The sequence below is a fragment of the Salmo trutta genome, chromosome 14, assembly GCF_901001165.1.
Source record: "Salmo trutta chromosome 14, fSalTru1.1, whole genome shotgun sequence".
Classification (NCBI taxonomy): Eukaryota; Metazoa; Chordata; class Actinopteri; order Salmoniformes; family Salmonidae; genus Salmo; species Salmo trutta.
In genome coordinates, this window is record NC_042970.1 from 56735051 (window position 1) to 56751106 (window position 16056).

The following is a 16056-nucleotide window of genomic DNA, read 5'->3' on the forward strand; positions in this document are numbered from 1 at the left end:
AGGCGCATCTCCCGGCTAGCAAACTAAATTACTGCAACTACAATACCTCTTTCGCCATCTGGCCTGGACCCTTTGTCGACAGAGCGCCCTGCCGTACCACCACGACTGGTCTGCCGACAGAACTCCATCCGCTGTGCCGTCAACCGGCCTTTGCCGGACGTCGGAGCAGACGCTTCTACTAACCCCGGCCTGCTAACTTTAAACGATGTGTCTCCCGCGTGCTAGCGTAGTAACGACTACCCCGCGGCTTAACTGTTCCATCTATTGCTGTTCACTGGACCCTATGATCACTTGGCTACATAGCTGATGCCTACTGGACTGTTCATTAATCACGGTATTCCATTTTGTTTATTTTTTGGGGTTTATCTGTCGGCCACAGCCTCGAACTCAGGCCCTGCGTGTAGTTAACCGACCCTCCCTGCCCATTCATCGCCATTTTACCTGTTGTTGCCGTCTTAGCTGATTAGCTGTTGTTGTCTTACCCGTTGTTGTCTTAACTAGCTCTCCCAATCAACACCCGTGATTGCTTTATGCCTCTCTCAAATGTCAATATGGCTTGTATACTGTTGTTTAGGATTTTTTTAAATGTTGTTTACTGCGGAGCCCCTAGTCCCACTCAACATGCCTCAGATACCTCCTTTATCGCACCTCCCACATGAGGTGACCTCACACAGCATAACTAGCGCGTCCAGAGATGCAACCTCTCTTATCATCACCCGGTGCCTGGGTTAACCTTCACTGTGCCCGCACCACACCATTCTCCTGTCTGTACATTATGCCCTGAATCTTTTCTACCACGCCCAGAAATCTGCTCCTTTTATTCTCTGTCCAACGCACACGACCAGTTTTGAGATCCTTTAGCAATACCCTCATCCTACTCCTCCTCTGTTCCTCGGGTGATGTGGAGGTTAACCCAGACCCTGCATGTCCCCGGGAACTCTCAATTGTTGTCTTCTGTAACCAAAAAAGCCTTGGTTTCATGCATGTTAACATCAGAAGCCTCCTCCCTAAGTTTGTTTTACTCACTGCTTTAGCACACTCTGCCAACCCTGATGTCCTTGCCGTGGCTGAATCCTGGCTTAGGAAGGCCACCAAAAATTCTGAGATTTCCATACCAAACTACAACATTTTCCATCAGGATAGAACTTCCAAATGGGGAGGAGTTGCAATCTACTCCAGAGATAGCCTGCAAAGTTCTGTCATACTTTCCAGGTCTATGCCCAAACAGTTCGAGCTTCTAATTTTAAAAATGAATCTCTCCAGAAATAAGTCTCTCACTGTTGCTGCCTGTTATAGACCCCCCTCAGCTCCCAGCTGTGCCTTGGACACCATATGTGAATTGATCACCCCCCCCCCATCTTCAGAGTTCGTTCTGTTTGGTGACCTAAACTGGGATATGCTTAACACCCCGGCAGTCCTACAATCTAAGCTAGATGCCCTCAATCGCACATAAATTATCAAGGAACCCACCAGGTACAACCCTAAATCTGTAAACATGGGCACCCTCATAGATATTATTCTGACCAACTTGCCCTCCAAATACACCTCTGCTGTCATCAACCAGGATCTCAGCAATCACTGCCTCATTGCCTGCGCCCGTAATGGGTCTGCAGTCAAACGACCACCCCTCATCCCTGTCAAACACTCCCTAAAATACTTCAGCGAGCAGGCCTTTCTAACTGACATGGCCCAGGTATCCTGGAAGGATAGTGACCTCATCCCGTCAGTAGATGAAGCCTGTCTGTTTTTTAAAAGTGCTTTCCTCACAATCTTAAACAAGCATACCCCATTCAAAAAATGTAGATCTAAGGACAGATATAGCCCCTGGTTCACTCGACTTGACTGCCCTTGACCAGCACAAAAACATCCTGTGGCGTACTGCATTAGCATTGAATAGCCCCCGTGATATGCAACTTCTCAGAAAAGTCAGGAACCAATATACACAGTCAGTTAGGAAAGCAAAGACAAGCTTTTTCAAACAGAAATTTGCATCCCGTAGCACTAATTCCAAAAAGTTTTGGGCCACTGTAAAGTCCATGGAGAATAAGAGCACCTCCTTCCAGCTGCACACTGCACTGAGGCTAAGAAACTAAATAAATAAAATCAAAGTTAATTTGTCACGTGCGCCGAATACAACAGGTGTAGACCTTACAATGAAATGCTTACTTACAGGCTCTAACCAATAGTGCAAAAATGTATTAGACTAAATCTACGATAATTGAGAATTTCAAAAAGCATTTTTCTACGGCCGGCCATGCTTTCCACCTGGCTACCCCTACCCCGGCCAACAGCTCTGCACCCCCCGCAGCAACTTGCCCAAGTCCCCCCCGCTTCTCCTTCACCCAAATCCTGATAGCTGATGTTCTGAAAGAGCTGCCAAATCTGGACTCCTACAAATCAACTGGGATAGACAATCTGGACCCTCTACAATATCATCAGCCGAAATTGTTGCAACCCCTATTACTAGCCTGTTCAACCTCTCTTTCGTATCTCTGAGATACCTAACGATTGGAAAGCTGCCGCGATCATCCCCCTCTTCAAAGGGGGAGACACTCTAGACCCAAACTGTTAGAGACCTAAATCCATCCTGCCCTGCCTTTCTAAAGTCTTCGAAAGCCAAGTTAACAAACAGATCACCGACCATTTCAAATCCCACCGTACCTTCTCCTTTATGCAATCTGGTTTCAGAGCTGGTCATGGGTGCACCTCAGCCACGCTCAAGGTCCTAAACGATATCATAACCACTATCGATAAAAGACAGTACTGTGCAGCCGTCTTCAATGACCTGGCCTAGGCTTTCGACTCTGTCAATCACCGCATTCTTATCGGCAGACTCAATAGCCTTGGTTGGTTCTGCCTCGCCTGGTTCACCAACCACTTCTCAGACAGTTCAGTGTGTCAAATCTGAGGGTCTGTTGTCCGGACCTCTGGCAGTCTCTATGGGGGTCCCACAGGGTTCAATTCTCGGGCCGACTCTTCTCTCTGTATATATATCAATGATGTCGCTCTCCTTTTGTCACTAAAGCCCCATATACACTACCCACCACTGCGACCTGTATGCTCTCGTTGGCTGACCCTCGCTACATATCCGTCGCCAAACCCACTGGCTCCAGGTCATCTATAAGTCTTTGCTAGGTAAAGCCCCGCCTTCTCAGCTCACTGGTAACCATTGCAACACCCACCTGTAGCACACGCTCCAGCAGGTATATTTCACTGGTCATCCCCAAAGCCAACACCTCCTTTGGCCGCCTTTCCTTCCAGTTCTCTGCTGCCAATGACTGGAACGAATTGCAAAAGTCACTGAAGCTGGAGTCATATCTCCCTCACTAACTATAAGCATCAGCTGTCAGAGCAGCTTACCGAGCACTGCACCTGTACACAGCCCATCAGTAAATAGCCCACCCAACTACCTCATCCCCATATAGTTTTTTTTTGTTCTTTTGCACCCCGGTATCTCTACTTGCACATCTATCTCTCCAGTGTTAATGCTAAATTGTAATTATTTCGTCACAATGGCCTATTTATTGCCTTACCTCCCTAATCTTACTACATTTGCACACACTGTATATCGTTTTTTCTATTGTGTTATTGACTGTACGTTTGAATGTGTAACTCTGTTGTTTTTGTCACACTGCTTTGCTTTATCTTGGCCAGGTAGCAGTTGTAAATGAGAACTTGTTCTCAACTGGCCTACCTGGTTAAATAAAGGTGAAATAAAGAAAATAAAATTGTGTAATGTACTTGAATTAATCCATGCCAGTGTGTTGTGTAATGTTGCCACTTATGAATTACAATTCTAAAAGCAAAATCGCTTAGGGTTGGCCTCGTTCTTGTTATTCTCATTGTACAACATTTATTCAGCTACTGAGGAAAATAGCAGTTCAATATAAAAGTGCTCCTTTATTAAACCAATGTGTTTCGGCATTAAAGCATTCATCATGGTGCATGTGTACAGGCAGAACAGGCCAAGTGTATAGTTCCAATTCTAAATGGGCATCTGCCCGCATCACAGTCCCACAGGCCAAAACCAAGCGACAGTGCTCCATGAAGAAGCAAGCCCATCTTTCAGCCTGATCTAGCGTCCCCCGTCCCTACTCATCACCATGGGCTACAGTAGATTAGTCCATACAAAGTGCAACATTTTCTGTCCGAGCCCTAATCATGACCTCCATTCCCCGTTCTCGCTCTGTTTACAGCTGAAAACCCAATGAAACATGAATTGAAAGGAATTTAACCAAATCACCTAACTAACCATCTGGCATAGCAGGGGTGTGAAGAATGTCCTTGTCCTTCTAAGACATTCTTCTGAATGGGATATCTAGTCAAAGACAGTAGAGTAAGAAGAGGGGCAGAAACTGCTTCTCCAATAGAAATCTCCGATCAAGCTTGTAGGCGATGTCATGGTGACTTTGGCTAGCTGAACTCATGGGTAGGAACACATCATCGGGTCTAACATTCGTCTTGTGCAGGCCGTCAAATCAAAGGCACTCCTTCAATATATAGTTGTTTTTGACGAAAATGAAAACGTGTCAGTTCATCACTTTCACAAAATTAGAGTAATAACATGTTCAACTACTTAAGACATTGGCTCGAATCTAGGATGTCCTTTTAGAAACGCTATGGTAAAGTCTCGAGACGAGTCTAGTCCATTGAGGTAGCATGATGGTGGACAAGCATGGACTTGTCAGAATCAGGTATGTGCCACTTCTGTCAACCTAACTAACATTTCCATTCTCGTTTCACCAAGTTTTATATCCTAATTTCAGGAAACTAGGCGTATGCCGCGGGTCACTACGTCACAGGAGACCCATTTGAACGTAAAATGTATTTTTTTGCGTTTTTTTGGGATAGAAATGCCTTCTGGAACATGTGAACTTTCATGTGCCTTAATTACAGACTTGTATGCCATCTGAACTACTAATATATACACATTTTTTAAAAATACGATCCTAGTTGGTTTAGCCACAGAAAGACAGAAACCTTTCCGCTAGCCATGATTGGCTGAGATAATGAGTGGGCTGGACATGCCGAGAGATGTGTTTGGATTGGTCTGCCATATAGCACGCTTCTGTCTATTTGAGCTGGTCAGTATGTGTAGGTAATCCTGCCTAACGCAGCTTTTTTTTTTTTTTTTTTTTAGAACTACATAAGTGTTGCTCTCCACTTTCTGGAGGACCAAGTTTTGAAATCAGTAGAATTTGAGTATGATAGCTAAGGAGAAAACACCTGTCTCCAGAATACATCTTCAAACTAAGGGCAACCATGGCATCCGAGACAGTGAGAGGCGTCCATCCATGATGTACACAACCGTTCAAAAGTTTGGGGTCACTTAGAAATGTACTTGTTTTTGAAAGAAAAGCACATTAAAATAACATCAAATTGATCAGTGTAGACATTGTTAATGTTGTAAATGACTGTAGCTGGAAACGGCAGATTTTTTATGGAATATCGACATAGGCATACAGAGCCCCATTATCAGCAACCATCACTCCTGTTTTCCAATGGCAATTCTGTTTGCAAAGCTGAAAACTGTTGTGCTGATTAAAGAAGCATTAAAACTGGCCTTCTTTAGACTAGTTGAGTATCTGGAACATCAGCATTTGTGGGTTCAATTACAGGCTCAAAATGGCCAGAAATAAAGCACTTTCTTCTGAAACTCGTCAGTCTATTCTTGTTCTGAGAAATGAAGGCTATTCCATGCGAGAAATTGCCAAGAAACTGAAGATCTCGTACAAGGCCGTGTACTACTCTCTTCACAGAACAGCGCAAACTGGCCCTAACCAGAATAGAAAGAGGAGCGGGAGGCCCCGGTGCACAACTGAGCAAGAGGACAAGTACATTAGAGTGTCAAGTTTGAGAAACAGACGCCTCACAAGTCATCAACTGGCAGCTTCATTAAATAGTACCCGCAAAACACCGGTCTCAATGTCAATAGGGAAGAGGTCGACTCCGGGAACGCCTTTCTTCTAGGTAGAGTTCCTCTGTCCAGTGTCTGTGTTCTTTTTCCCATCTTAATCTTTTCTTTTTATTGGCCAATCTGAGCTATTATTGGCAACTCTGCCTTGAAGGCCACACTTAAGAGGATGTGAATGATGCTGAATGGGTGTAGACAAAGAATAGCTCTCCAGTAGGTACTAAAACATTCAAAGGCCATTTTCTCAAAAATGAAGTTACAAGTTCATCAACTTTCAAAGCAGAATAACTTTCCCATTGTTCCTCAAATGCAGTGAATGATATACAATTTTGTAGCTCTGTGTCTCTGCTTTTATCCAATGTAAAAAAAAAAAACACAATTTCAAATTTGCTACATAAGACCGAATCAAGGCGGTCGGTCACATATAATAATCCAGGAGTTACAGAAACTTGATGTGAGATTGAGGAATACAATGCAAGAGGCATTGCATTGTTGTGTAATGTTGTCAGTTACTAATTTTAATTCAATAAGCTAAATTGTTAAGGTTTGGCCACTTTCCTATTTATCTCATTGTACAATATTTATTCAGCCACTGAGGTAAATTCATGATTTTGATTAATATTCTTTTGAATAAACAACTCTGTAAATAAGCAGTATCATGGGAATTCCAGCAGCCACAAACCCATTTCAACTTGTTGGTGTGATCATCTGCTCAGGAAAAAAAATTGCCGGCATGCCAATGGCACGGTCTCCGACCAAACATTTTAGAGGCCCTACTCTGGCCGCAGAGACAACATTTTGCTGTTTTAAATCTACTTTCCTGCTATTCTACACATTTTGCCATGGGGCAGAGAGAAAGATTTACAGTTTAAAAGCTAATTTCCTCCAATTGTACACATTTTGCCATGGCTTATGCAGTGTTCTTATGCTATCTATCTAAGTGACTCAAACATTATAACAAAATCAATGGGCCATGACATGACACTTTTGGAATGTTAGATTCTCCAGGACTGTCTAGTTTTTATTTTGGTGGTTGTTAGTTCTCAAAGATAAATATAGCACTCCAATATCTATTTCTGGTTTTAGTTGTTTAAGTTTACATTGAAAATATGTTTTGCCATTCTGAAATAAAAAAGATATATATTTTCTGGGGTGGCGGCAACAATTTAAATTGTTTAAACGATTTACATGAACAAAGGGGAAACACTGCACATTGATTATGTTGGAGAATGGAGGGATTTGTAGCTGTCATAGTCATATAACACACTTGATTAAAGACTGATCCTTCACTTTGTTTGGTAAGGAATGGGACTATCGTTCAAGGAACAATGTGTATATCATCTACGAAATTACCATTGAACTGTAGGAAATATTGCAAACTGTGGCTTTAAAACAAATTGCATCTATCATTACAGAATGTGTCTTCAAATATCACCATGGTTTAGAATGAAATCCTGCCATTAACAAGGCCCTCACGAACCAGCACCTCAGGCCCTGAGGACCCTAAGGCTAATGAACAGAGTTCTGTGTGTGGCCTGGGTTCAACATCGAACATGGACAACTCAGTGAGAAATGAGCAGAGACCAAGAGACTATACTCTTATTGTATGGTAACATGTGTGATGCGTCAGACACATAGGTCTGACTCATCCTTCAATTCCATCTGTGAAGGAACTTAGGATCATAAATATCGACCCACACACTTTGGCAACTCAAGGCAGAATTGAGCTGAGTGGCAGTGCTATTCTTGATTTTTATATTTCAAGGTTGCTGAAGACATTTGTTTACAACTTAATATGCATGTAAAGACAAGAAAACAATGCAGGTCAAAAAGATACAAACCTGTTTTTCCTTATTTTGTATCTTCATGTTTCTCTTCACCGACGCTGCATCTATGACACAGAAATATATTTCTTTATTAAAGTGAAAAACAAAACAAACTAACCTTAATAGGACCTGGTATAATTATTTGCAAGGGGGGTTGGGGGGGGTATTTCTAGTTGACTAGTCCTGTAGAAAGTTATTCTACATCAAAGATCATTGATATTAGTAATCTTAAAATGGAAATTAAACACAGCTGATTGCAAAATACAATAAACTGGTGATCATTGGTTTGTCACATTTCTCCATCGATAGATTTTTGTTACACTACACCAGGCCTTTTTTGTGAGACATTAAATCTAGGCCTCCATGATTGGGCACCATGAATAATTACAATGTAATTACTGCAAGTCTGACTCATGTATCAACTAGTCTAGGCTATATGTAAATTGTAAATTACAGCACAACACTGAAAGAAAGTAGTGAGCCAAACTAGGAAACAAACTACGGGATTAAAATAACCACCAAATGCACTATTGCTTTCTAAATGAAGTTTGCACTAAACTAAAATCAGACAAAAACGTACTCGCTCATAGCGAGCTCTTATTTGGGGATAGCATTTTTGTTTAGAAGTTTACAAAAGGAACCTTAAGTGGTGCAGGGGGCTATTTTACCTGTGCAACCTGGGTCTTTGTTTTCTGTTGCACAGAGGCGCACCTGGTGTAGATCGGCTACAATAAAATTCCATAGGAATAATTTACCTACCATTGGGAACGTGCCTTTAATGGTAAGGACTTGTGCTGGCTATCATTAAGTAGTAGCCTATAGAACTGAATTGCTACAAGTTGGCTGGCAAATTGATCGTTCAGATATGATTAAGACCGCGTTAATCATCAAAACATCTCCGCCAAAAAAAACACTACATCGGCGGGAACCGTGTCCTATTTATATTAGCAATCTATCGAGCTAGCCAGTCTGCTAACTCTAATGTCACTGCAATGATGTTATATATTCCAGTCCTTACACGTGTTAACACCCCCTTAAACTCCTCGCAGGGACACCGCCGCTACCCCTCAATAAGACCTCACCTACCCGGGCAACACTCACCAGTCAGGCCATCAGCTGCCGAACACTGGGTTTTACCCCCGCATTTATTTCCAAGGACACAAAACGCCATGACAGTTTAGAAAAATGCATACAAAATGTGAGGGGGGGTGGGAGACGGCGGAAAAAAACTCCGTACAATTTCTTAATCCTCTTAAAGCACAAGAGCAGAGGAGTTCATTCATGAGGGATGCACGAGTTCGAGACTCCCCAACCATACCACAACACAAGACCCAGCAATACAACACAGAGTAAAAAAAAAAAGTTAAAAAACCTACTTACCTAAAATGGCTACTGCTGCAGCCAAAATACAAACAGCTATTATTTGGTGAAGTTTAGCACTGGCCGCCTGCTACAACAGCCTAACCTTAATTGGACCCGTAACATTCTATTTTTCATTGGCTGCACCATAGCGCAGCTGGGTCGATGGATATTTCCATTGGTTCTCCAGCTGTCAAACAAGGAGTGCCGTTCTACGTTTGTCTGAGAGCTACATATTGCATATCTTTGCTATTCGGGATCACTGGGACGTCCATACCACCATATAAATTGATATTGTAAATGTGTAGGGTTATGTTTAAGGTAAGGAGTGAGGTTAGGGTTTTAGGATAGGGACGTCCCAATGATCCCATATAGCACTAACCCATATTGCAAGCACCATTGTGCACTTTTAGTTATTTGCGTTGATGTGCACCCTTTATGTGATTGGTTGTATAGTAGTAATTCGCTTACCATAAAACCGCACGAAAACCTCCCTTTTCGGCCATGAAAGTCATTCGGTTTTCGCTCCTTCGTTTAACACGTTTTTTTCGTGGTCTCAATCTAATGGTTTCATTGCTGTACGGCTCTCCGGTGGATTTATATTTCTTCTTCCTTGCATTCACCAATCATGGTGCTTTCGTTGAAGGAAAAAAAATGTAACATTCCACGTCTTTGCTCATGTTTAATTTCCCGGATGTGAAATTTCCTGGATTTTCAAGCGTTGGCATTCTTCAGTATTTAATCAGCAAAATGTATTTTGTCGGCAACTGCTGTGAAGTCTTCAGAGTTAGTGACACATTTTGTGATTCCCCATATGGGGTGGTTGTAGATTGCTGTGAGTTAAACCTACACGTATCATTCAGTCATAACACTGTTTTGAAACATGTTTGTATAGGGACATATGTATGGTGAGGTGTCCTGGTTTACCTGGCTAATGCTCAGGTAGGTCACTGTCTAGTTTCCTAGCCTCCCCTTGCTGTAGGCTAGGGTTTACTGTACAAGGGAGATATTCAGTGGCTTGGACAGTTCACCTCGATTATTGTCTGACTTTCTCTTGGCTATGCTATAGAGTCAGGTGAATAAACCAGTTGAATACAGTGAATAAACCAGGTGAGTCAGGTGAGGTAAGATTATTTATAGCTCATGCCCCTCTTGACATCAGGTGGGATAGTAAATTGAAGTCTGTAGTCCTTTTCCAGCTTTCATCCTCCATTCTACTGGTATCCAGTAGCAAGCCCCTCACACACACACACACACACACACAAGTAGCAAGACCCCTCAATCCCCCCCAAATACATATTACAACCTATATGTTGTGATAATTGCGTTGTGTGCTCTATAACCTGTTAATTCATATGCCTTGCGACCATGATAGGCTTACAGGTCAAGACAATAAGAAGACACAGTGACAGGATAAATTCAACCACACCTTTGTTTCTATCACAAAACCAGATAGTAACCACTGTCTAGTGATGTCTACAAAGGATATTGCATGTACAGTAACAGACAGTTACATGACCAACAGCATGATCAAGCAAGTAAATTTTTCTGACATTTTCGGACCACTAAAAAACTATTGATTTAGAAACACAGATAGTTACCGCAAGTCGCAAAGAAAACAGGAGCTGCCTCCACTATTCCAGCATCATTTTAACTTTTCAATATAGTCCAATCAACATAAGCTAAATATGATGTGGCTGTCCATGGTTCCTATTTCTGTGTGTGTGTGCGTTCGTGCAAGTAGAAAAACATGTTGACTCACCCGACTTGTAGAGAAAAGCCAATGCCATCCTCCTCTCTTTGATGTTGACGAAACGGTCTATCACTCTGTCATACAGTACACTTTTATTTTTTGTTGTCCTAAGCTAGCTGGATAAAATGCTTGCTCGTTAGCCTAACTTCCATTCATGGGCAACGTTAGCTAGTTAACATTAGCCTTCTACATCTAGCTACATATTGAACTTCCATCCTCTCAGGCCGGGGGCACAACAATGTATTAATTAATGGTTGGATCTGAACCACATGTCCAAATCTCTATCTCCATCCATGGATAATTTAGGAAAGGGACAATTTTAGCTAGCTACCTAGCTAGCCACAGGAGGACAACAACACAACGAGATGCAACAATTTAAGTTTTTCTGTCAATGACGTGTGCTCTCAATGGGATTTGATAGCAGTGACGTCAAAGCCAAGCTGGCTTCCCTTGACACTTTTTTTTGATGCGCCAGGACCATTCACAGTTGAGGTCGCTAAATTTAGCTCAATGCTGATTGGCAAATTTTTTATACTTTTTTGTCAAGGAAGGCCAGATGCTCGCTGACTTCCCTTGCCATCATAAAGGAAAATTATGAAACATAGAGACTAAAGATATATTATTATTATTATTTTTTTCTTTGTCCGTTTTTTGGGGAAGCCCGGTTCCCCTTGGCATCCATGATCCAGCCACTGCTGATATCCCAAATCCTGGTACTGTAGCACATGACTAACTTCCTCTGGGATTCAATCAATCAAGCACCACATGCACCATTGGTAACAGGTTAACAATTGTGCTGAATTCTAGGCCAATCAGAAAGTATTCATTGTTAATGCGTAACCACCTACTAACTAGATAAACTAAGTGGAAACAGTATGCCTGTAAAATAAAGTGCTACCAACCTCCCCACACAGAAGACCTTTTCCTAATGAGATCTCTCTTCTGAAAATAAATGACTTAATTTCCATCAAAGGATTCTGGAGTTATACAAAATTGCTTAATACAATCTTAAATATTAAATCTTAAACAATGCTTACAGAATGTCACTATAAGCATTGTTATTGTAACATTGTTACCGCTTTTGTATTGTAACTTTGCTATAACTTTTCAAAATGTAACAATAACAGTTATTTTAACATCTCTACCACTGTCACGAATCTCACCGAAGGTGGCTCCCCTGCCTGCTCGGGCGGCGCTCGGCGGTCGTCGTCACCGGCCTACTAGCCGCCGCTGATCCCTTTTTTCTTTTCGTTTGGTATGTCTTATTGTTTGCACCTGTTCCTCATTTGGTTCTCTTGATTTATGGTTATTTAAGCCTGTTTAGCCCGCCCAGGTTTGTGCGGGATTATTTTGCGTCAGAGTGTGTTTTTGTTATTGGATGTGCTGGCGATCGACAAGTGTTATTTTATATGCATGTTGTGTACCTGTTGTTCTGGGCACTTTGCATTTTTCCCGCCGGTTGTGTTGGCGTCGACCGTTTTGTGTTTTATGGAATAAACACACATTTCCTTACCTCTGCTCTCTGCGCCTGACTCCTACCACCACTCCTAGCAGTTACTGACAACCACTTTTCATGATGTCACAATAAGCATGGTTATTGTTGTTGCCACTGTTCATCATGTCACAATAAACTTTAACATTGTTACCACTTTTCAACATGTCACAATAAGCTTTGTTAATGTAACATTGTTACCACTTATGTCACAATAAGCGTTGTTATTGTAACATTGTTACCACCATTCATCATGTCACTAACTTTGGTCACACTTTAATCAAACAGTGCTTCTTCTTGGTCAGGTTTTATTATAAAATAAAATGTGTTCTCGATGACTTACCTGGTTAGTTAAGGCAAAAACAAGCTTGATAGATAGGGTATTCATAAAGTATTCATAAGCACTACATAAATACTTCACAAATAATGTTGCCACCATTTATATACATGGTTGGGGAGTAACGAATTACATGTAATTCGTTACATGTAGGCATTAGAAAAAAACAGTAACTAATCCGTTACACTACCAGCAAAAATATTGTAATAAGATTACAGATACTTTTGAAAAACTAGATGATTACTTCAGGATTACTTTTAAATTCATAAAGGATGTTTGCGGAATTTTTTTTTGGGACACTTCTCTGTTTTCTCAATGACAATCAAATCAGCATTGAAAAAAGGCGCAAATTTAAGTTAGTTCCACCTGTGCAAGTCTGACCACAAGTCAGAGACCACTATGATGACACACCAAATGTGTTTGATGGATTGCAGGAAAAGAGCAAGAATCGTTTTTTGTTGGCTACAGTCCAAGCTATGTCTTCAAATGATGCGACTGCTGTCGGCATCCAAAGATTATCCAACTTGAATAAAGGCTTGGAGGTAAGGATGACAGCAGTGGTGTAGTCTACGGCGATACGGATATCACTTATTATTGATATCTACTTACCGCATTGATGTGACTCACACTGCTGTACTCTCATTTAGCTATTTGGGCCTTACGGATTGCGGTTGTTTTGGATGGCTGTTCACACATCTAAATGTGTATTTGAACCCAATAATGGTTGAATTCAAGAAGTTTAAGTTGCCTATCAATCAATGTTTTTAAACCAATGGACAGCCAGTGAAAAATGAGCTCCTGCAACAGCTGCATAGTGCGGATCCCAGCCTATGGAATAAAAGTGGGGCTTTTATTGCTCAATCTAATTCATGCTGATAAAAAAAAAATCCATAGGCCTAATGGACACATGTTCAAACTCACACCGTTTTGATAGACTTAAAGAGGCAATCTGTAGTTGCTCCATCCATTTTTGGATTTATAAATTCACATTTTATATATATACATATATATATACTGCTCAAAAAAATAAAGGGAACACTTAAACAGCACAATGTAACTCCAAGTCAATCACACTTCTGTGAAATCAAACTGTCCACTTAGGAAGCAACACTGATTGACAATAAATTTCACATGCTGTTGTGCAAATGGAATAGACAACAGGTGGAAATTATAGGCAATTAGCAAGACACCCCCAATAAAGGAGTGGTTCGGCAGGTGGTGACCACAGACCACTTCTCAGTTCTTCTGCTTCCTGGCTGATGTTTTGGTTACTTTTGAATGCTGGCACTGCTTTCACTCTAGTGGTAGCATGAGACGGAGTCTACAACCCACACAAGTGGCTCAGGGAGTGCAGCTCATCCAGGATGGTACATCAATGCGAGCTGTGGCAAGAAGGTTTGCTGTGTCTGTCAGCGTAGTGTCCAGAGCATGGAGGCGCTACCAGGAGACAGGCCAGTACATCAGGAGATGTGGAGGAGGCCGTAGGAGGGCAATAACCCAGCAGCAGGACCGCTACCTCCGCCTTTGTGCAAGGAGGAGCACTGCCAGAGCCCTGCAAAATTACCTCCAGCAGGCCACAAATGTGCATGTGTCTGCTCAAACGGTCAGAAACAGACTCCACGAGGGTGGTATGAGGGCCCGACGTCCACAGGTGGGGGTTGTGCTTACAGCCCAACACCGTGCAGGACGTTTGGCATTTGCCAGAGAACACCAAGATTGGCAAATTCGCCACTGGCGCCCTGTGCTCTTCACAGATGAAGCAGGTTCACACTGAGCACATGTGACAGACGTGACAGAGTCTGGAGACGCCGTGGAGAACGTTCTGCTGCCTGCAACATCCTCCAGCATGACCGGTTTGGCGGTGGGTCAGTCATGGTGTGGGGTGGCATTTCTTTGGGGGGCCGCACAGCCCTCCATGTGCTCGTCAGAGGTAGCCTGACTGCCATTAGGTACCGAGATGAGATCCTCAGACCCCTTGTGAGACCATATGCTGGTGCGGTTGGCCCTGGGTTCCTCCTAATGCAAGACAATGCTAGACCTCATGTGGCTGGAGTGTGTCAGCAGTTCCTGCAAGAGGAAGGCATTGATGCTATGGACTGGCCCGCCCGTTCCCCAGACCTGAATCCAATTGAGCACATCTGGGACATCATGTCTTGCTCCATCCACCAATGCCACGTTGCACCACAGACTATCCAGGAGTTGGCGGATGCTTTAGTCCAGGTCTGGGAGGAGATCCCTCAGGAGACCATCCGCCACCTCATCAGGAGCATGCCCAGGCGTTGTAGGGAGGTCATACAGGCACGTGGAGGCCACACACACTACTGAGCCTCATTTTGACTTGTTTTAAGGACATTACATCAAAGTTGGATCAGCCTGTAGTGTGGTTTTCCACTTTAATTTTGAGTGTGACTACAAATCCACACCTCCATGGGTTGATAAATTGGATTTCCATTGATTATTTTTGTGTGATTTTGTTGTCAGCACATTCAACTATGTAAAGAAAAAAGTATTTAATAAGATTATTTATTTCATTCAGATCTAGGATGTGTTGTTTAAGTGTTCCCTTTATTTTGTTGAGCAGTGTATATACATATATATACTGTATATATACAGTTGAAGTCAGAAGTTTACATACAGCTTAGCCAAATACATTTAAACTCAGTTTTTAACAAACTATAGTTTTGGCAAGTCGGTTAGGACATCTACTTTGTTCATGACACAAGTCATTTTTCCAACAATTGTTTACAGACAGATTATTTCACTTATAATTCACTGTATCACAATTCCAGTGGGTCAGAAGTTTACATACACTAAGTTGACTGTGCCTTTAAACAGCTTGGAAAATTCCAGTAAATGATGTCATGGCTTTGGAAGCTTCTGATAGGCTAATTGACATCATTTGAATCAATTGGAGGTGTACCTGTGAATGTGTTCCAAGGCCTACCTTCAAACTCAGTGCCTTTTTGCTTGACATCATGGGAAAATCAAAAGAAATGCAAGCCAAGATCTCAGAAAATAAATTGTAGACCTCCACAAGTCTGGTTCATCCTTGGGAGCAGTTTCCAAACAGCTGAAGGTACCACACTCATCTGAACAAACAATAGTACGCAAATATAAACACCATGGGACCACACAGCCGTCATACCGCTCAGGAAGGAGACGCGTTCTGTCTCCTGGAGATTAACGTACTTTGGTGCGAAAAACGCAAATCAATCCTAGAAAAACAGCAAATGACCTTGTGAAGATGCTGGAGGAAACAGGTATAAAGCATCTATACCCACAGTAAAACGAGTCCTATATCGACATAACCTGAAAGGCTGCTCAGCAAGGAAGAAGCCACTGCTCCTACTTTTTGGAGAAATGTCCTCTTGTCTG

At 42.2% G+C, this 16056-nt stretch overlaps 1 protein-coding gene across 6 annotated transcripts in view; it reads right to left on the reverse strand.

The window, feature by feature from the left end:
• chd6 (chromodomain helicase DNA binding protein 6) overlaps positions 1-9910 on the reverse strand; it is a 124995-nt gene extending 115085 nt beyond the window's left edge. For 4 of the 6 annotated variants that reach the window (XM_029776461.1, XM_029776462.1, XM_029776466.1 and 1 more), the window contains exons 1-2: positions 8842-9087; positions 7756-7805 (exon numbers count right to left, since the gene is read on the reverse strand). In XM_029776461.1, the coding sequence (XP_029632321.1) occupies positions 7756-7805; positions 8842-8911 (120 nt within the window). In that variant the 5' untranslated portion in view covers positions 8912-9087. Of the gene's footprint in view, positions 1-7755; positions 7806-8841; positions 9088-9120; positions 9248-9570 lie in introns of those variants that run through there. The other 2 variants (XM_029776465.1, XM_029776464.1) reach the window with 2 other exon arrangements.
• Between the last annotated feature and the right edge of the window lie 6146 nt (positions 9911-16056).